General features: G+C 48.1%; 1 protein-coding gene across 1 annotated transcript; it reads left to right on the top strand.

The window, feature by feature from the left end:
* Positions 1-1,034: 1,034 nt before the first annotated feature.
* Positions 1,035-15,311, top strand: LOC105705734 (putative killer cell immunoglobulin-like receptor-like protein KIR3DX1). Its single transcript, XM_064380755.1, is given in 16 exon segments — positions 1,035-1,068; positions 1,286-1,321; positions 2,016-2,294; positions 3,842-4,147; positions 4,813-5,112; positions 5,845-5,895; positions 8,864-8,986; positions 9,384-9,436; positions 9,544-9,690; positions 11,576-11,598; positions 12,220-12,303; positions 12,533-12,557; positions 12,641-12,751; positions 14,139-14,196; positions 14,958-15,035; positions 15,190-15,311. Coding segments are annotated over 16 exon segments (1,830 nt in total).
* Positions 15,312-22,420: the final 7,109 nt, after the last annotated feature.

Below are 22,420 nucleotides of genomic sequence, written 5' to 3'. Positions count from 1 at the left end.
GTGTCATTTTACAATCAGAAACACAAAACAAAGTGTCCTTTGTTCTGTATTTAAAATGTAAACATATACATACACACACGCAAATATTACCGGATGGTAGCTATGATATGGAAGACACATATTTACAAAAACAACACAGAAAACATTCAAAATTGTGTGTGTGTGCTTTGAGAAGTTCTGGGACAGGTGAGAGGCAAAGCATGAGTTGATCCTATTCCTGTGAAAATGCCCCGTTTTTTTCCAGTGGTGATTTCACAGGGCTTTTTTTCTCGTTATAATCTTACTAATTTTTTAGTAATATGAGCTGGCTTTTGGGGAGAACCTTCAGCATTATATGCACATATGTTTGTGTTATTCATTTTTTATACATGTACGTAAATATATATATAAAAAGAGAAAGAGCTGAGTTTTCTGGAAGAGAAATATAGAGATCTGTGTCTTCAACCACGAGTCAAGGAAGGATTTCAGAGAAAGCATCAAGAACCAGGATTTGCACGCTTGGTTCTGTGTTAATAACACAAAATCAATTTTTGTTGTTGTTAACTTACTGAAGCACGGAAGAAAACGTTAAGAACTTGGAAATAGTACCCAATTTGCAAGTAATTAATTTGCAACTTTGAACATAACAGAATAAATATTTCAGTTTTATTGTACAATCATTTTACAACACTGACAATAAATGTATTTTCATTTGGCAGGAAAATGTGCATAACAGAAATCGAATCATGCATAGTTCTCAAAAAGGTGATAAGATACTAAGACACCGTTCTACAATTTTGCACGTAGAAAAGTTAAACTTGAAATTTAGATATTAGTGGGTTGATCAGTGTTGGGATTCAAGTCACGGCTTTGCTAGGGGCTCTGCTGAACCGAGAATACTGTCTGTGTCACCCCCTGTGTTTAGATGAGGCTGGTCATCTTCCTGTGTGGGGGGCAACCTCTAAGCTCTGCAAACTGCGAAACCATGGCTGCCACATCCTGTTCATTTTCCAATTTAGCTCAACCCCTGTGTCCGGCCCAATAGAAGAGGCGCCATGGCCCCCAAACTCATCGCCGTCCTGTGTCTGGGTGAGTCCTGGAAGGGAAAGGAGGGCAGGGCTGGGATGGAAAATGCTCTCTTGAAGACCCGGCCTCTCCACAACCCGGGACTGGGCGTGGGAAGCCAGGATCATCCACTATCTGAGTCCAGGCTGAGCTGGCAAAGCGTTACGAGGAGGGCAGGATTCTCGTGCAGACACGCCGTTGCTTGTTGTTGCTGTTTTGTTACGTTCTGTTTCTTCCCCAGGATTGTGCCTGGGCCAGAAGATGTGCACACAGGCGGGTGAGTCCTGTCGCAGTCCTGGGACGCCGTGTTGGCCAAACACAGTGTTCTCCAGGCAGGGAGGGTGTGGTGTTCAGAATCCAGGTGTCTGGGGGTGGGTTGGGGCACTCTCTGTCAGGAGGCAGGGACGCAGTGCCGGGCACTTGTGTTGGGAATTGATTAAATGCGTTGATGTGTTTTTGTACTGCTTGAATCTGGTCGGTTTCCTCCTTCTCTTCCGCGCACAGATGTCTGTTGTTGTAGACAAAAGTTAGGAGCAACTCGGCTCAATGTTGTATCATCATGCCCAGTAGAACGCTGTTCTGGGAAGACCTTCCATGTCCACTCTGGGGTGGGCTGTGTCCCTGTCCCACCACCAGGTACCCAGGGCATCAGGGGACCCACGTCACAGGGCAAAGCAGAACGATGTGAAGAAGGAAAGCCCTCAAGGACAGTGGAGGGGGCCCCACACTTCCCTCTCTAGCCCCCAAGGACAGTGGGGGTGGGCTCCACACTTCCCTCTCTAGCCCCCAAGGACAGTGTGGGGGTGCTCCACACTTCCCTCTCTAGCCCCCAAGGACAGTGGGGGGGCTCCACACTTCCCTCTCTAGCCCCCAAGGACAGTGGGGGGGGGGGCTCCACACTTCCCTCTCTAGCCCCCAAGCACGGGGGGGGGCTCCACACTTCCCTCTCCAGGCTGCGCCTCCTCTTCCAGGTGCTCCCCACAAGCTCTCCCTGTCAGCCCTGCCGAGCCCTGTGGTTCCCCTGGGAGGACGTGTGACGCTCTGCTGCGATTCTCATCGTCGGTTTGTCACATTCAAAATATACAAAACGTCTGGGACCCGGGACCGTGAGTTGCACACTGGCCGCTCCAACTACTTCACCATCAGCCCTGTGACCCCAGGACACGCAGGGACCTACAGATGTTCTGCATTTTACAGCCACACCTCACAGTGGTCAGCTCACAGCAACTCCCTGATGCTCGTGGTCACAGGTAGGAGAAGTCCAGCCCATCCCGTGCCCACTAGGTGTCCTTTCCAGAGTTGGAGGATGACAGTGTTCTAGAGATCTAATATACAGCACGGTGACCATAGCTCACGGAGCTCCCAGTGGGAGAGGCTATTTTGTGTGTGCATTTTGCCTTCCTCCAAGACGGCAAAACTGTAGAAGAAATTGTCCAATGGGCAGAAGAAACTGGAGGTTTGGTGGGGTGTGTTGACTTCCCTCCACCGATTAAAGATGAGAGATGGGCAGGACTCGAGCTGCTGCTTCCATGTTAGTACTGGGGAAGGAGCTCATTCCTGTTAACGATGAGGGTTCATCAGAATTTAAACTGTCGTGGCTACTGTGAAGAAAAAGTAAAGCCTAAGTATACCCCAATGAAATTAGTCCTTCCCAGAGTCTACACGCAGTGAAGCCAGAGAGTCACTGTGGGATTCCTGGTCACGTACTCACTGTGGACACAGAAGCCATCCTGAGAATTTAAAGACAGGGCATTTCATGTGAGGAACCAGCTTCCCTGGTGGAGGAGGAGGGAGGAAGCCGAGCAGCAGGACAATCTCCCTGGGAAGCAGCAGGTGCAGGGTGCTGGTTCCAACTCCAGCAGGGCGGATCCAGGGAGGAGCGATGTCACCTGACCCCAGCTCCAGTGTCTCCCCAGGGAAGTAGTTTCCCTGCCTCGAAGGAGCCAGAGCCTTGGGGAAGTCACAGTTCCCTCCGGAGATGTGTCCGGTGGCTCAGTGGGACATGATTGGGAAAGGCACCCATTCGTCCCTCCTTCTCTTTCTCCGTCTCCTGACATTCATCCCTTCTCTCTGATGGATGTGCAGAATGTCCCACAGAAAGTTAGAAACTCATCCTGTAGAGTGGCCCCTGCCCATCCTATAAAGCAGGGAAGGGAGAGTGTGGAGTGAGTCTCACATTCAATGAGCTCAGGTGGAACAGACAAGAGGTTGAGTCTTTCAAGCAAGACAAGGGAGGAAAGCAGGTCGGGGTGAGGCAGGGAGATCCAGGCTACGAAAGCTCCTGGAGGATCTGGATGGGGGCTGGAGACTGTGAGGAGTTGCTCAGCAAAGGAGTCTGCCGTGTCCTTCTGCCTAAGCAGGAAAAAGAGTCACTGCCACCTTCCCCTCCAAGTAGTCACGTATAACCTCTTGGGTTTGGGGGCAAAACCAGATGTTTCCAGCAGTGGGAGCCTGTGAGGTTTCTTCTGATCCTCTGAAGATTCTTGTATTTTTCAACACACAGAGTTGAAAAATACTGAGGCTCACAACCTCATAGTCCCACGTCAGGGATCCCCAGGCCAGCACTGTGTTTCTGAAGGTTCTCAAAGCACAGAGCAATTCCCACTTTCCAGGAGCACCGCATGTCTCATATGGCCTCAAGGCAGAGCATGGGGATCCGTGCAGAGAGAACACGTACACACACAGACAGGAAGGACACGGACGGGCTTTGGCGGTGACGAAGGAGAGCTTCACCCTGAGGTCCCAGGCGAGGGGTGAGGAAGGAGACCCACGTGAACTCCTCTGTCTTTGCTCCCAGGTGTGTTCACAAAACCCTCCATCTCAGCGCACCCAAGCTCCCTGGTGGCTGCAGGAGCCAAGGTGACCCTGCGCTGTCACTCGGAGCTGGCATTTGATGAATTTATCTTATACAAAGAGGAGCACACACAGCATTCTGAGGAGCTTTACGAGGGGATGGAGGCTGGGACTCACTACGTCGAGGCTGTCTTTCGCTTGGGTCCTGTAACGCCGGCCCATGCAGGAGCCTACAGATGCTGTGGTTCTTTCAGTCACTCCCGCTATGAGTGCTCGGCTCCCAGTGACGCCCTAGAGATTGTGGTCACAGGTGAGTGTGGCTGGAATCCTGCTCCGCTGGTGCCCTGGGAGCTTCATGGGGCGATGGGGTTGTTAATCAAACCTCAGGAGAGGAAGAAAAATAAAGGAACAGAGACTGTGAGGAGGAGCTCAGCAAAAGGGTTCAACATGTCTTAGTGCTTAACGAGGGAGGAGGGGTCACTTTCACCCTCCCCAACAAGTTGTCACGTCTAACTCCTTGGGTTTGGGGACAAGGCCAGTTCTTCCCTGCGGTGGGAGTCCGTGAAGTTCCTTCTGCTCCTCCAGAGACTCTTGTATTTTTCAACACGCAGACTTGAAATATAGTGACTCTCATAACCCTGTAGTCCCATGTCAGGGAACCCAAGGCCAGAACTCTGTTTTCTGAAGCCTCTCAAAGCACAAAGTAACTCCCATTTTCCAGGAGAACCCCACACCTCATATGGCTTCACGGGGCAGTAAGCCACAGAGACACAGTCAAAAGCAACGGGGAATCTACGAAATGCAGAGGAAGTGAAAAGACAGACGCAGGCCAGGTCAGGACCGTAGAGAGGAAGATGAGATGGACAGAGGCACCAGCCGACGTTCGGAATCTGCCCCAAGATAAGAGCAGGGAGAGAGATGACTTTCTTCATGCGCTCAGGAGTGTGTTCTACAATCGGCCTCTTTTTCTTCCAGGAAAACACAAAAAGCCTTCTCTCTCCACCCAGGTGGACCCCGTGATGGGGCTGGGAGAGAATGTGACGTTTTTCTGCATCTCCGAAATCTCATTTGACCAGTACCATCTGTGGAGAGAGGGGTCTCCTCATGGCCAGTGGCTCAGTGGAGGGCAGGGACACAGGGGAGCGTTCCAGGCCAACTTTTCCATGGGCCTCGCAACGCCAGCCCTTGGCGGGACCTATAGATGCTACGGTTCTTTCAATGCCTCCCCCTATGAGTGGTCGGCCCCCAGTGACCCCCTGAACCTTTCCGTCACAGGTGAGGAGCCCACGCCTGCTGCCTGCCCTGCTGCCCACTAAGTCCCAGAGCCATACCAGAGGGGCATCCCATTGGGCACACAGGGGCATTAGGTATTCTGGACAAAATGAAGCAGTGAAAAATACAGACGGGAGTGAAGAGGCTGAGCGGGATGGGGCTGTCAGGGCGCAGGGTGTAGACTGGGCAGCTCCACATGAAGCAAGAAGTCAGGTCAAACACAGGCAGAGCTGAGGCCAGATGGAGTTTGTGGAGATCAGAGGTTGCCTCAGCCCCCCGCCCTTTTCCATTTTCTCCGAAGCCCCTCACCACAGAGAGACTTCCCTGTCGGGGAACGTGGATATGTATTGTCCCAATGGGAGAAATGTCTGCTGACATCATCATGCATCTCCTAGTCACCTCCCCATCTCAGGGAAGGAATCGCCCCCCAGAGATTCCAAGGAAGGAACCCCAGGACCCCCATTAGTCTTTAGGTGGATGACAGGGTAGAAGGTAGACAGGGAGAAACCCTCTAAAGAAAATGGTTCCACTGCTGGGGGTGCTGAGACAGGAGAATCGCTTGAACCCTGGAGATGGAGGTTGCAGTGAGATGAGATTGCACCACTGCACTCGAGCCTTGGCGACAGAGTGAGACTCCATCTCAAAAAATAAAAATAAAGAAAAAAGAAAATGGTCCTACTTTAATGGGGCAATCAATGACTCTTGCTCACTCTTCGTCTGCTGTTTTTCCCCTAGGAGACCCTAAGAGTAATCATCTGTTGGTCATGGAATCCACCCCTGAATCTGGTAAGCAAATAACTCTTATCCTAGTGTCTGGGTCCCTGGGGAGATGGAAGGCTCCTGTGTGAGTGAAGGCTGTGCCACCTCCCAGCTCTGTGACTTTGGGCTAGGCAGCCCCTCCCAGGTCCCCAGATTCCTCATCTGCATCTGAAACTGTGGTCTGTAAGGCCTTTCAGCCTCTGCGGCTTTGGGACTGAGGCCTCGTCCACAGGGAGGAAGAGGTCAGAGTGACCTGAATCTTGCTGAGAAGCAATGCTTATCATTCCTCCAAGGAGATCTGTGAACATGAAAATGCTAGGAGATGAGAAGAATTTAGAGGACCATATGAAATATTTATTGTCTATCTTGTTATTTTTTGGTTTTTGTTTTTGAGACAGAGTTTTTCTCTGTTACCCAGGTTGGAGTGCAGTAGCACGATCCTGGCTCACTGCAACCTCCGTCTCTGGGGTTCAAGTGATTCTCCTGCCTGAACCTCGAGAGTAGATGCGATTACAGGTGCCTGCCACCACACCAGGCTAATTTTTGTATTTTTAGTGGAGATGGGGTTTCACCACGTTGGCCAGGCTGGTCTTGAACTCCTGACCTCAGGTGATCCGCCCATCTTGGCCTCCTAAAGTGCTGGGATTACAGGCACAAGCCACCGCACCTGGCTGAAGACAAAGGTTTTAGTCAGAAACGTGTCATGATCCACATTCTATTTTAGAGATAGCAGTCGGTCGATGTAAACAGTGTTTATTGCAGGGAAGCAGGAGTGGAAGCCATGAGCCTGGTGGGGTGTGACATCCTGGTGGAGGACACTCATGGGGCTTAGACAGGCTGGGACTGGATAAGGAGTTGAGCGGGTGGATTCAGGGCAGGCTCAGAGCTGGACTCACTAAGAGGGAGAGTTCAGAACCTTGTTCTGGTATTCCTCAGTGCGTGACCCTGGGCACACTCATTTCTCTCTGAGCCTCTGTTTCCGCTGATGGAAACTCATACTTGGGCTATCAGAGAAGGGGCAGCTCAGCAGGGAGCCTTATGGGGTAACGTGTCATAGTCCTTGAAAGACTATAATCAGACACTTGGGCTCAATGGATGGTTCTGCTGGTTATGGTCACTCATCTTGGGAACCATCTGTTTTCCGTCTTTTCTTCCTCCCCTCCCCTCCCCTCCCTTCCCCTCCCCTCCCTTCACCTCCCCTCCCCTCCCCTCCCTTCACCTCCCCTCCCCTCCCTTCCCCTCCCTTTCCCTCCCCTCCCCTCCCCTCCCCTCCCCTTCCTTCCCCTCCCTTCCTCTCCCCTCACCTCCCCTCCCCTCCCTTCACCTCCCCTCCCCTCCCCTCCCTTCACCTCCCCTCCCCTCCCTTCCCCTCCCTTTCCCTCCCCTCCCCTCCCCTTCCTTCCCCTCCCTTCCTCTCCCCTCACCTCCCCTCCCCTCCCTTCACCTCCCCTCCCCTCCCCTCCCTTCCCCTCCCCTCCCCTCCCCTCCCCTCCCCTCCCTTCCCCTCCCCTCCCTTCCCCTCCCTTCCCCTCCCCTCCCTTCACCTCCCTTCACCTCCCCTCCCCTCCCCTCCCCTCCCCTTCCCTTCCCTTCCCTTCCTTCCTTTTGAGACAGAGTCTCTCCCTGTGCAGTGGGATGAAATTGGCTCACTGCAGTGTACACCTCCTGGGTTCAAGTGATTCTCCTGCCTCAGCTTCCTGAGTAGCTGGAACTACAGGTGCCCACCACCACACCCAGCTAATTTTTGTATTTTTAGTAGAGATGGGTTTCACTATATTAGTCAGGCTGGTCTCGAACTCCTGAACTCCGGTGATCCACCCGCCTCAGCCTCCCAAAGTGCTGGCATTACAGGCGTGAGCCACTAATTAGAGCATCTGGCTAAAGCATCCAAGTACTTGGATAGAATATTGGGCTAATGATGCCTCCTTCCTTATGAAAAAAAAAAAAAAATGGTGGGGAAGAGAAGAAAGTAAAGCTTCCCAAGATGAATGACTAGAAGCAGCAGACACGTCCATCGAGCCCAAGACTGCGACTGACTACAGTCTTTTCTCTTTCAAGGAGTGTATCATGGCTAAGAGGAGGAGGATGAGACGTGCCCACACATGCGGGAGTCCTCCCACCCCCCAGCATGGGTCCTGGTACAGAGGATGTGCTCCTATGTGACATATCCTGGTGCCCACTTCCCGTTTTCTCTCCTGAACCCTCCACCCACCCACTCTTACTCATTACTCAGAAAAGCACAGACATTCTCTGGAGCAAGTTCAGTTCTTAGAAACTGGCATGAGAGGCATCCTCTGGCCACCTCTATCTCCATTCTCAGAAAGCGCATTTGTGCTGGGCTGAGGAGGGACAGGGGAGACGGTGATTGGCTACGGTAAATGCAGAGGGTTCCTTTGTTATGCAGAAACAAACTGTCTTTTCCTCATGAGGAAGAGTCAGGGGAGTCACACTGGAGCCTGACAGGCCTGGGTTCAGACCTCCAACTTTCTCCTTTTTTTTTTTTTTTTGAGATGGAGTCTTGCTCTGTCACCCAGGCTGGAGTGCAGTGGCATGATCTCTGCTCACTGCAACCTCCGCCTCCTGAGTTCAAGCGATTCTCTTGCCTCAGCCTCCCAAGTAGCTGGGATTACAGGCATGTACCATCAGGCCTGGCTAATTTTTGTATTTTTAGTAGAGACAGGGTTTTGCCATGTTGGCCAGGCGGGTCTCGAACTCCTGACCTCAGGTGATCCATCCGCTCGGACTTCCAAAGTGCTGGGATTACAGGTGTGAGCCACCACACCCGGCCTTCACGTCTCTTTTGCGGGCTCTTTGATTTGACATGAGTCTTCACTTCTCTTGGAATTTTTTGTACGTGATGGAAAATGGAGAAAGTAGCTGTTCGGGTGTAGGGATCTCGGAAGAATTTCAGATAAAGCGTGTCATGCATTCAGTATGTGTTGGCGCAAGATAGGCAAGCAGTGAATGAGAGGGTTTATCATTTGCTTCTTGACAGACACACACCTTCCTCAGGGACAATCCAGCAACCTGGATATCCTCATTGGGCTCTCAGTAGCCGTCATCTCCATTGGCATTTGCCTCTCTACTTTAATTGGTTACTGGCGTTCCATAAAATATCGTAAGTCTCAGGGAAGAGAGGACAGCATCATGTGAGCCTCGTGGGGATGTGACCGAGGCACAGAGGGGACTGTTCACATCCTGTGGGTTGATCTGTGTCTCCATTGAGGTTCTTGAGGGAGGAACCCTGCCCCTTTCCTTGACTAACCAATCACCCCTCCCCGTCCCCTGCTCCACCTCATCTCTGGGCAGGCCACTGACCTGCAGGAGAGGGTCCATGAGCGAGGCAGAAGGATGGGGGCCATCGATTGGAGGGGTCCTGGGGCAGTCACGATTGTCCTGGGTTGTTGACGGGTGGTTCTGATTTAGTGGGGGAGGCTGGATCACACTGCAACCTCAGGCACACCCTCGCCACCTCTGATGTGAAGATCTGGAAGACTTTCTTTTTCACCCCACAGACACCCCCATGGCAAACACAGAGCCTGTGGAAGGCCAACAGATGGATGAAGAGGTGAGTTCTCCCAGCCCAAACCATCGCCACAGCTCTGTCCTCTCAGACGTCCATGGCCCTGCCTTTAGTTACTAAAGATGCCCCTCTTTTCACCTTCACCCCCCCAGGACCCTGCAGCAGAAGCAGCACAGAATATGGTGTATGCCCAGTTAGACCAGCATGCCCTCTCTCGGAGAGGAGTCACTCCCACCCTCCCGCGTCCCGAGTACCTCTCGGAGAACCCCAGTATCTACATGGCTGTCCACCAAGCCTAGGCGGAGGCCACAGCTGCCCCAGTCTTTCAGCACAAGGGGCATTCATGCACAAGGACCTGGATCTTTTCCTAGGAGGATTTTTTTCCATGGACATTCCTCCTCCTTCTGGCACTATCTTGACACCTCCAAGCTGGCAACAGCAGAGTCTGAATGCCTGTGGGATTATGTCAAAATTCCAGCACTGCTTCGCAGACAACTAGCCATTCTATGATTCTATTTTGAGCATCCAGCCATTTAAGGTGATTTGACTCTACCCACCCACTCATTCTGGACATCTCACTAATGTCACCTGACTTATTCTGAAACTCCACAGACTTGCTTCTAGAAAGCTGATGCATATCCTCAGCCAGTTTAGTCTCTAAATTACTCAGTAAGTTTATTTTAAATTTCTTTTGGAAGTTTTTACTGCTTTTATTGCAATGTGATTTTTTGGATTATGTTATCAAATGCTTTTTTTTATTGTACTGTGAATTCTGGGGTACATGTGCGTGTCTTGCAGGATTGTTGCATAGGTACACACAGGCCATGGTTGTTTGCTGCCTCCGTCCCCCCTCCACCTACATCAGGCATTAGTTCCGGGGTACGTGTGCAGGATGTGCAGGTTTGTTAAGGCAAATGCGTGCCGTGGTGGTTTGCTGCATTTATCAATCCATCACCTAGGTATGAAGCCCAGCATGCATTAGTTCTCTTCTCTAATGCTCTCTGCACCCCCTGCCCTCCTCTGACAGGCCCTAGTGAGCATCGTGCCCCTCCCTGTGTCCATGTGATCTCACGGGTCAGCTCCCACTTCTAAGTGAAAACATGCAGTGTCTGGTTTTTCGTTCCTGCACTGGTTTCCGTGTCTCTGCAAATGACATGATTTCATTCCTTTTCATGACTGCGTAGTATTCAGTGGCGTGCGTACACCACGTTGTCTTTATCCAGTCTAACATCAATGGGCATTTGGGTTGATTCCATGTCTTTGCTATTACTCAATAAAACGTTGCAGAGATGAAGTGTATTCTACATCTGAGTCATCTAATATGGTAGCCACTTGTGAAATATGGCTTTTTAACTTAGAATAGATCAAATTACATGACGTTTAAAATTCAACCCTCAGCCACAGGGCCACAACTTGAGTTCTCAGAGCCACGTGTGGCTGCTGGCTGTCAGAAGAGCATGAATTCAGAATGTTTTCTTTGTCGGAGGAAGTTCTAGCTGTTACAGATGAAAGGTTCAAACTTGAAGATGCAGAGTGTATTTTCTCATGGAGTGCAGCCTCCTGGAAGAGCCCTAGTGTAACAAAATGATAATATTTAACATCTATTGTGAGACGTCTTTATCTAATGAAATGCTGAGAATTCTCTCCAGGAGTGTCTTATCACCTCTTATCTTTGTGCAAATTTCTGCCAGAGAGATTTTCTCCCAAACTCTGAGAAGGTCGCCTCCTGTTTGCCCCTTTCCTCGTCCCCTGGTTTCACGTGGAGAGAAAGCACGCGTCCTTTCTCGGCACAGAATATTGTCTGGAAGCTGCTTTCTGATGACCTCTATATCTGAGCCTTTATTCTGTTCCTTTCTACCTGAATTGGCACCTGCCCAGAGCAATTCACAAACTGCTGCCTGCGACGAGCTGTAGTTAGCGAATTGATGCATGCTGCTCCCTCACCTGGGAATCCTCTCCATTTCTTGAGCATCTCAGTGCAGACGTTCACCTTCGTACACACGTCTTTATCTCATAGGCTAAGCAAAGAGGCTGATCAACCCACAGTGTCTGTGCCCAGTAGGGTGAGTTTTTATTGTCTGATCCCCACTGGTCTTTTATGTGTGGACTGTGAACTTTTGGAGGCAGGACTGAGTCTGATTAACCTCTGGGACTCAAGCCACCTTCCAAGGATCCTGCCCATAGGAGGTATCGGCAACTCCGGTCTGGTGAGTGATGAGGACACCCAACCCTTCCAGAGAGCAGAGCATGGAGCAAACATCAGAGATCCGCTAATGTTACCCAGAAACAGTTTCTCTGTCTCCCTGGGTCAGAGGGGATTGTGCTTCCTCCACTGTCTGGGATATGTGGACTAAGGGACAAATGCTGGTTAGTGGGTGTGAGGGGGAATGGCAGGCACACTCCCAGCCTGGCTATTCGCTGCACATATTGACCCATCCTGTAAGTTCCTCCCCCTCACTCCCCACCCCCACAACAGGCCCTGGTGTGTGATGTCCCTGTGTTTATGTGTTCTCATTGTTCAACTCCCACTTATGAATGAGAACATGCGGTGTTTGCTTTTCTGTTCCTGTGTTACTTTGCTGAGAATGATGGCTTCCAGCTTCAGTTTTAACATTTTTTAAGGCTTGGTCACCTGCAAGACCCATGAGTAGATATGGGGTCTCACCCTGTTGGCCAGGTTGGTCTCGAACTCCTGGCCTCAGGTGATACACCTGCCCGGCATCCCAGGCTGGTTCTCAACTGTGGGACAACTGGGGTTGTTGAACCAGGTGAACTGCAGATGCTTCCTGCTGCACACCTGACATCTTCATACCTGCGTGTCCATTCAGGGATGACGTGGTTGGTGCTTGTCCTCCAGTCGAGGGCACTGACAAGCTCGGGGCAGCAGCACCAATCAGCTTCTATCCCGTCACGTGAGAAGCCACACGTGGAGATCTGAGTGCATTGGGGCCTCACTTGTTTCTCAGGACAGCCTCAGCGCCCTCCCCGAGCAGCCCCTCGGACATTCATCCCGCAGGCGAGCCTCTCATTCTGTCTCTGGGTCGTGGGCGTGGGATAGGGCACAGTCTGCGTTTGAATCACTTCACAGGACAGACGAGTCTCCTGTTCTGTTCCTGGTCACCACGCTGCTCTGTGATCCAGGGATTCTCTGTCGGCGTCTCTTCCGGTGCGTCCAGTCTGGAGCATAAGGGATTCAGAGCATGACAGAGGTGACCACGGGCCTGGTGCACCCAAGCCCTTCCCTGCCAGGGGGACGCGCAGAGCATTTCCCACGCTGAGGAGCGGCCACTCAAGACCACTGGGTCACAGGTGGAGGCCTGTGATGCAGCCGAGCGTCTATTTCCAACATCCACCAACTCAGTAAAGAAAAGTCAGGACAGTTGCCTTTATTTTATATTGAACGTTTTGTGGTTTACTAGCTTGCATTTTTTTTTTAAAAAAAGAAAATGAGGGCCGGGCACGGTGGCGCGTGCCTGTAATCCCAGCTACTCAGGAGGCTGAGGCAGGAGAATTGCCTGAACCCAGGAGGTGGAGATTGCGGTGAGCCGAGATCGCGCCATTGCGCTCCAGCCTGGGTATCAAGAGCGAAACTCCGTCTCAAAAAAAAAAAAAAAAAAAAAAAAAGAAAATGAGTTGATATTTTTAACTTTTAAAAATATCACGATGATTTTTCCATTTTTTCTTCGACGTAGAATATTTGCACATCCAAACCATAGTTTCCTGTGCAAGAATGACAAAGTTCCTAACTTGAGTCTGCTCAGATACCTGAGCGTGGTCTCGTGCCCACCACGCACTGTGAGGCCATCCCAGGCTGCGTGATGTGCGAGCATCAGGAAAGTGTGCACACATCTAGGAGTTTAGTAATTTTCAATGATCAGAGGCAGATTTGGGAGCATTTTGTAATGACTGTGTTCTCAAATACCTTGCCTACAACGAGCTATACTTTTAGAAATTACAGTGCCCATTACACACACACAGCTGTTCCTTCTCTGCACTCACAGGAAACCCACAGAGAACCCTCCACAAACACCTCTGTATCTGCATTAAAGTGTAAAACCACATAAAAGGTGATCTTGCTGGTTACTAATTGTGCATAGGGTTGAACTTGTGATGTGTGTCTGTGTGTGTCTTCTAGATATAGTCAGGTTCAATGGCATTATGCTAAATACATGCCACTTTAATTAATAACCATCCTCTTGGGGGTTCTCCGGGTCATTTGAACATAGAGACCCACTTCTTCATCTCTCCTAAGAATTACCTTTTAACAGGTTTTTAACATCATCAGCAAAAATATTTTTAACAAACAGCCTCAAAAGTGTCTTAGAATCTGAAGACCTAAAAGAGATATAATACATTCTTTCAGAGCGTTGGAGAGATCCTTGCCAAACCTACTTTATACCATGAAGGACCTCAAAAATAGCTCATTTTCCCATGAGCCGTGAGAGACAATGGGATGGGAAGTCCCGAGGAGACCCTGAGGTGTGTGTGAGGAGCCACCTTATCCAGTTTCAGTGCTCGTTCCCTCCAGGCGTGCCTAGGAAGCCCTCCCTCCCAACCCCACAGGGCCGTGTCATGGGCTGTGGAGACAGCCTGACCCTCCAGTGTGGCTCTGATGTTGGCTACGACAGATTCGCTGTGCACTAGGAGGGGATGTGACTTCCTCCAGCACCCTGGCCTGCAGCCTCAGGCTGGGTTCTCCCAGGCTGATTTCCCCCTGAGCCCTGTGAGCGTCTCCCACCGGGGCCAGTACAGATGCTGGGTCCGAGTGGTCAGGCACAGTGACCCCCTGGACATCCTGACTGCAGGTTGGAGCCCAGTGGGTTCAGGCAAGTTTCCAAGTTCTGTGCACAGCTGTGTGTGCATTTGTGGGGGTGTTTCTGTGTGCGCTTTTTCGTGTGTGGTTGTATGTGTTTGGGTGTGTATATGTTTGCATGTTTGTATTTTTGTGTCTGTGTATATTTGTGTGTTTTTGTTTGCACGTGTTTGAATTTGTGTGTGTGTTTCTCTAGTTTTATTTGCACACATGTAAGTGTGTGTGTGTGAGGAGAGGTGTGTGTAGGTGTGTGTGTTTGTTTATCTCTGTGTGGGTTTATTTGCATCCATGTGAGTGTGTGAGGGTATATGTATGTGTGTGAGTGAATGTAAATGTGTGTTGTGTGTGCATATGTGTGTGTGTGAGATTGTGTGTGTGTGATTGTGTGTGAGTTTGAGCGTTTCTCTGTGTGGGTTTATTTGCACATGTGTGAGTGTGTGTACGTGAGTGTATGAGTGTGTATGTGCATGTCGTGTGTGCGTATGTGTATGACATTTGTGTATGAGTGTGTATGTTGTGTGTGTGACAGTGTGTGTATGACTGCGTGTTTTGTGTGTGTGAGAGATTGTGTATGACTGCATGTTGTGTGTGTACATGTGTGTGTAGATGGCATAGCACAGATGGTCAGGAGAGGTGCCTGGTTCTTCCACCATGTCACTGTGTTGATGGGGAAATGCTGGGTTGAGGGATCCCTGACAGCCAGGAGCAGCATCTGAGATTCTGTAAAACCTTGCCCACTCCCTCTCTGCCCAGGGCCAAGCAGCCTGAGCTGTGGCAGTGCCAAGACCCTTGGATACAACCCCAGACTGCCTGGAAAAATGATGTCCATTGGTGGGAAGAGACCGGGAAGGCCAATTCCACCTCATCCTGGGTCCTACTGACGTAATGCCCCACAGCTGTAGTCCTTTAAAGGCCATACTGGTCCTGTGGAGGATGGGATGGCCCTACATAAGACCACGGACCCTCTGCTCCCCGCTCCCTGCAGACCTGGCCCCTGTTCCTCAGAGGCAGAACGCGGGTGGGAGGTATCTCTCAGTAGAGCCTGAGCTGGGGATGTGGACACAGCGGAATCGGGAGCGTCATCACACTGACAGCCGGAATGAGTGACCGAGGCAAAAGTCTCAATTCATGGAGGCTAATAATCACTAAGCCAGCTTTAAGGCACAGCCGGGAAAAATGCAAGCCACAGACACGTTTGTGTCTGCTTTTTCTGAGAGGTTTTCCGAAGATTTACTCTACTCATTTCCTTAAAGAGACAGGCATGGAGGCCGAGGGCCAGGTAGACGGTGGGATGAATGGTTCCAGAGAGTTCCCAGTAAATCTACCTTTTACCAAAGATAAGGTGCATGTTTGGAGAGAAAAGGGGCGCAAAGGAAGAATCAGTTATGCGGACGTCGCTGGGTAGGTGGAGGAATCACTGATCTCATCTTGGCTTTGTTCTGCACCTGGCAAGGTAAGCTTGTAATTGATATTATCAGTGTGGAATAAAACACACCTGAGTTTTAGGAGCTAGCCTTTAGATTGTACACCTGGAGGCCAGCAAGGAAATTCCTTATGAATGACGTGTGGGGGCCTCTGTGGCTGCCTGGGGCCTCTTCCCTCCTGTGGGGGATCTGGCTGATGCTGAATGCCAGCAACTGCTGTCCAATTGGAAGAGGGTGCTGCTGACTCAGCCTCCAGGCTGACCTCCCATTTCGCTTTAGGAATTTGGGAGTCCTGAGATTCTGTTCTATTTTTCGTTTACAAAATGTTTGGCCAGGTGTGGTGGCTCACGCCTGTAATCCCAGCACTTTGGGAGGCCAAGGCGGGTGGATCACCTGAGGCCAGGAGATCAAGACCAGCCTGGCCCACATAGTGAAACCCCATCTCTACTAAAAATACAGAAATTAGCTGGGCATGGTGGCACATGCCTGTAATCCCAGGTACTCTGGAGGCTGAGGCAGGAGAATCGCTTGAACCCGGGAGGTGGAGGTTCGGTGAGCCGAGATTGTGCCACTGCACTGCAACTTGGGCAACAGAGTGAGACTCTGTCTCAAAACAAAATAAAACAAAAACAAAAAACCAAAACATGATAAGCACTCATTATCCTGAATCTTCTAAGCGCATCCTCACAGCACACCTTAGAGGTGGGGAACAACCCAGCTTTTAAAGTTGAGATCATCGAGCCTCCACCTACCGAGGTCGGACTCCCAGACTCGGCGTTTTGTGAAGAGTGTGGTTACGATTCCAGTGTGGCCATGCACCTGGCTGCAAAGCCTGCATGGCTGCAACTGCAATATTCCCCTGCCCTGGCCACGTTTAGAGACAGCACTCCAGGTGAAGAGCGCCTACAGCCAGGGCAGAACCCCCCGTGGGGGCAGGGCCACTGTCGCTCTGTCAGAGTTCACCAGCAGCAATGCCACGGGCACACTCTCAATGCCGAAGTCTGGCTGTGTTCGTGGGCAGACGCTTCTCAGCTTGTGTGAGTCCTGGGATTCCTGAGATGGATGTGTTGGAGCATTTAGCCTAGCTTCTCAGTTGTTACTGGGGATTGGTTTATCCCATGCCCCAACTCTGTCATTCTGGAAGTTGTAAGTTTTTACTTCACACAGTTAAAAAATAAATCCCTAAATATATAAACTACCATGACTCAATTTTTCAGGCAAAACAAACAAGCAAACACACCCATAAACATCTTTCCATACCTGTAAGCAAAATCTGCAATTACAAGCTCTTCATTGCCAACAGGTCCTCCCTCCTGTGTTTCTCTGGAGGGGTGGGGGGTCTTTCCAACAGCCTCTCCTTATGATGTCCTGGGACTCCTGCATCCAATTCTCTTTCAATAACCTTATGACTCAGCTTAGGAATCAGAGCGGTCATTTTAATGTCTAACATGCATTTTTTTAATTTTTGAAAAGTTCTAATCACAGGTTAAAGAGTCATTTAGTCAAATACATAATTATATTGTAGATCCAGCCATCATCTCCTGGCAACTTATATATAAGCTAAAACGTAGGTAATTACCGTTAAAAACAGATGTATAGAGAAATCTTCTTTTGATCCATAAGATAATTTTATAAAATGTTTTTATAGCCAGAATTTTCATATGTTGGTCTCTGCTAATCCTGTCGAATTCCAATGGTGTATGTAACTTTTTGGTGCAGCCGCAGAAGACTTTGCAAGAAATTTGCTTTATTTTAGAAAGTACAAGTGGACTAGTTGCTTCTTTTGTCCTGGAAGGTTCAGAACTATTTGGCATTTCTCATTCTCAGGTTCTTCCATCCACACATTTCATCCTATTTAACAAGGTTTTACATACTTCCCATGAAACTTACTCTGACATAGAAATATCTAACTCCTTGGTGCTGTAACTCAAGTTATCTTGCTGCTGGTAAAAAGGACAGAAATGCAAAAATATTTTGAATTTATTATGCTACAAATAATATGTGATATTAATGCACTTATAAATTAATTTGGTAGAGTAACTTTGTGTATTGTAAATAGCATATTTACCACTCAGAAAAAGGCTATGTAACGCATTAAACAGATAGCATGATTTAGTACAAATGCCTCTGGGAATAGTCTTTCAAGCGAATCATAATCACGAATCCGACATTGAATACAACACAGTGCTTTTAACTGGTGCTTCATATTCTGTTTCCAGTGAAGTTGAATATATTTAATTGTTTTAATTAAAAGTTTAAGTGTATGTTGTTCTAATTTATATTTAATTAATTTTAATTAATTGATTTTATGAAGACACTTACAGTCCAGATATAAAGCTAGTTAAGTCATTGGAAAAATTAACTTGGCTTTTATTGTTATTCCTCAGCCTGGAATTCTCTGAAGCATGTGATAATATTAACCCTCTGAACTGTCTGATCATTACTCTGAACCAGTCATCAAGACAATAGTGTCAGGAGGGTGGTCTATATTAGTACACATTTTTTATTTTTCTTTCATTTCTGTCTCAAGATTTTTTCAGAAACTTTGCCATTAATGTTTATTTTTTAAATATATGCTCCACCTTTGAGACACTATTGCCGATTGAGCTTCACTTTACTAAAAAATTCTTCACCAAAAGCTCATCTATGAAAGTGCCCGGTGGGAGTTTAGCACTTCTCCTGACTTACAAACATTGCCAACTTGGTAGTGCCAAGATATTTCAAAATTGTCACCCTAGAATCCCAAAGTCAGGACATCTCTCCTACTTGCAGAAAAGATGAACTGAACTGGACCTGATCTAGCCGTGAACAGAGATATGCCTGTGGAGACCCATGGGGCCATGCATCAGCACTGCCTACCTTACCGCCTCTCACTTTGTATGGGGATCCTCAGATTGTAACAATGAATTCAGCACTGGGTCTTGGACAGTTCCACCCTGAAATGCCCAGCTGTAAATCCAGCTATTGGCCTGTGAATGTGACATAAAATACGGTATTTATGGCCGGGCACAGTGGCTCATGCCTGTACTTTGAGAGGCTGAGGTGGGCAGATCACTTGAGGTCAGGAGTTTGAGACCAGGCTGGCCAACGTGGTGGAATCCCATCTCTGCTAAAAATACAAAAATTAGCCAGGTGTGGTGGCATGTGCCTGTGGTCCCAGCTACTTGGGAGGTTGAGGCGGGAGAATCGTTTGAGCTGGGAAGGTAGAGGTTGCAGTGAGCCAAGATTGTGCCAATGCACTCTAGCCTGGGTAACAGAGTGAGACTCTGTCTCAAAAAAATAAATACAGCATTTATGATTTACATATGTTTCTATGTAGAAGATTCAATAGGTATATATATATTTTCTTAAATTACTTGCATGCACTATAATTACATTTGTAGCAAATTTAGACATTTTATATTCTACTGGAGTGCTCAGCATCAGTTCTTGTGGGTAAATGAGGGTAAAAACTGAATCCTGAATCCTTTTTCAAAAGCGAGGACAGAAACCACTTAACTGAGGTCCAAGGGTAGAGAGTCTGAAGAATAGGGAGCAATCAAGCTGAATAACAGACTTCAGATCAATGGATCTTGCCAAGGAGCTGAGATGTTTCCTTTGCATTCATTTATGTTAGTTGGAGAAAAGTGTGTATGGATGACTGCAGCTGATTCTTTTTGAATTTCCCCAAAGTCAACAACATAACTTGAATCACGGCATTGCAAAGTTAAATTTTTCTATGGCAAGATCAGTGTCTTGTTGGGAAGGATGTAAAACCCTGTTGCATACGATAAAATATGTGAATAGATAAAACTGAGAAACATGAATGTCCAAATAGTTATGGAATTTCTAGGGCAAAGGAGGAAACCACTCTACCCTTACTTTCTAGAGTAAAGCAATCTTCTTGATCAGAGTCATTTTCAAAGACTTCACGTGGGATGAAGCATGACAACATGGTGTTTTATGTGCGCTACACATGCCAAATATTACTTTCAGGGTCTCCAAACCAAAAATGAGTCAGCTTGCAGCATGGGTCAATCACGCAAACAAAGCAAAAGGCATCTAGCACGCGTTAGTTTCAGGCATACTTGGGCACTAGTCATTCTAAAAGAGCTGTCTCATGACTCTCAGAATTGGATCCCGTGAAGACATTGACTTCCCCCTCCTGCAATGATCAGCAAATTTATATGAAAATTATTAGGGCGTTTATCATCCATGATTACCAAGAATTTCCTTGGATATATGCACAGAAGTAAAGTTGCAAGACTCCATTGCAATTCTATGTTTAATTTTTGAAGGAATCGCCATACAGTTGGATTATATCATGTTTATATTTGGCACTCCGATAGGCAAGATGAGGCCATGGTTATTATCATTTTTATTCAGTACCGAGTCCCAAAGTCCTTACATATTAACTGGCATAATATATGAACCTACAAATATTGGAAAGGGGGAAATGATTAAATAAATGATGTAATATTCTGGAGGGAACTTATAGCCCAGAGACCATTCTTGGAGCATTTGACTTCCTCGTCCAGCAGGCAGTGTAGAATTGTGAGACGCGGGTGTCAGTGACAATGAACACAAAGGGGCTGAATGTCGGGAATCCTGCAGACACCAGGAAAGAGAAGCTCCTCAGCCAGTGGCTTGGGTTCTGAAGCTGGGTTACCCCAAATGATAAAACAGAAGCGAGAATGTGAAAGCAGACAAACGTGCTCACCAGGACGAGGATGCTGTGTATGGCTCTAGTTTCAGGAGGAGTTCTTGGGGAGAGCCTGCGGCTGCGAATGTGTTGGACTCTCTGCTTGTGCCTGTGCAGGACGAGGACCATGGAGCCGCTGGTGCAGACCATGAGGGCCAAACACACGCCATCCACCAAGCTATACATGACTGCAGATACTGAGAATACCAACCTCCCTGAGATGGGTGATGAACAGTATCTGTACACTTTTTCCATACTTAAGTTAACGCTGTTCACTGGTCCAGTTACGTGTGTGGCGATATTGACATTTGCCACAAGAGGAAAGATCAAGCAGAGGAAACAGCAGAAAACAATGCACTTTGGGGACCTCATTTGGAGTTCCATCCCCCTGGAGATACTGGGTCGAAGCTTAATGGCCTGGAAGCCGCTGAGAAGGCAGGTGGTGCTGAGGGAAACCCCTCTGGCCACTCTGTGTAGACAGAAGACAACTTTACATCCAGCATCATCCAGAAAGGATTTCAGTCCAAAAGCTGCCATTGTCTGAGGGATCCCTTTAGAGAAAAGAACCAGGTTGTTTGCTAGGACCAGCTGGCTGAGGATCAGGTCTCTGGGTCTCACTATCTGTGTAGTGATAAAAATAAAGCTAAAGAAGTAAAAGAGCAAAGAATTCCCAAGGATTCCAGCAGCAGTTTGAATGAGAAAGGCAAGGCCCCAATTTAAGTTAACAGATACCAATCCATCCACTTAGAGATGTTGTCAGAGTTTGAGTTCATTTGAATCTGAGGACTCTACAGACTGAAAAAGAAATTAAGTTGATGTCGTATTTTTTTTTGCTTCCAGAAAATGCCCTTTTCCACAAAACCCATTATTAGGAGTAAATACCAATATAAGAACAAGTCTTTTATGAGTTTGAAGTTATTTCTTATGGAATTGTTATTTGTAACACCACAACTGTAACCCACCCTACTTGGATCAAAGAGAAACTGAATAAATCCCAATGCATCCCCTCAATAGCGTACTGGGCAGCTGTGAACTTCACGGGGAAGTTCTCTTGACAGGTGACCCTCCGGGACACATAGCTACGTGGGGAGTTAGAAAAGAAAAAGACAGACACTCAGGACATTATTAGTAATTAGCTTTCTTTGAGAAAGAGCCAGAGAGAACTAGTATATTGTTATGCTTTTGTGTGTGTGTGTTTGTATTTTACATTTTAAAACTGAAAGAATAAATCAAAACCTTTAAAACTGGGTACTCCCAGCTACTTGGGAGGCTGAGGCAGAAGAATTGCTTGAACCCGGGAGGTGGAGGTTGCAGTGAACAGGCGCAGTATTTTTAGTAGAGATGGGGTTTCACCATCTTGACCAGGCTGGTCTTGAACTTCTGACCTCATGATCCATCCTTCTCAGCCTCCCAAAGTGCTGAGATTTCAGGCGTGGGCCACCATGCCTGGCCTAAGGGCTTTTTTTTAATGGTCTATTCTGAATCCTAGGACTAAGCAAGAATTTTGTGTATTCACCAAGTTTTTTATAACAAACATTGCAATTCTCTGAGAATATGGCTCCCAGTCTAACAAGAAAGTCCACTTACCAAATTCCGTTTCTTGCTGGAGAAGTAGCTGCGATGGTCACAGTCTGAGCACCTGTGCAATAGGGGACATCTTATCCCTGAGATAAAGGTTTGGGACACCATGAGGTCATCTCCTTGCTGACAGGTAATTATTATGTCATCTGCAAGTACAGTGACAGTGTGCCCATGGGGATTTGAGATGATCTCAGAAAAACATTTTTGAAATGTTCAAATTACTGAGAGCTAATAGTAGTGATTAGTTCCAATCAATTGAGAGAAAGAGAGCAAGAGACAGAAACAGAGATAGAAAGAGACAGAGAGAAAAAAGATAAAGACTGTATGATAGAGACAGAGAGACATAAAGACAGAGAGAGAAAGAAGGAAAAGAAAGAAGAAAAAAGGAAGGAAGGAAGGAAGGAAAATAAAGAAAGAGAGAGAGAAAGAAAAAAGGAAGGAATGGAAAGAAAGAAGGAAGGAAAGAGAGAAAGAAAGAGAAACATCTCTAAAGTGGCTGGAAAAATCACACAGAAATAAGATATCAGACA

This window comes from Aotus nancymaae, unplaced genomic scaffold, assembly GCF_030222135.1.
Source record: "Aotus nancymaae isolate 86718 unplaced genomic scaffold, 86718_ANA_hifiasm-v0.15.2.pri h1tg000028l, whole genome shotgun sequence".
NCBI classification, from domain to species: domain Eukaryota; kingdom Metazoa; phylum Chordata; class Mammalia; order Primates; family Aotidae; genus Aotus; species Aotus nancymaae.
Note: the sequence above shows the minus strand (reverse complement) of the source record. Positions and strands in the feature narration are given on the sequence as shown.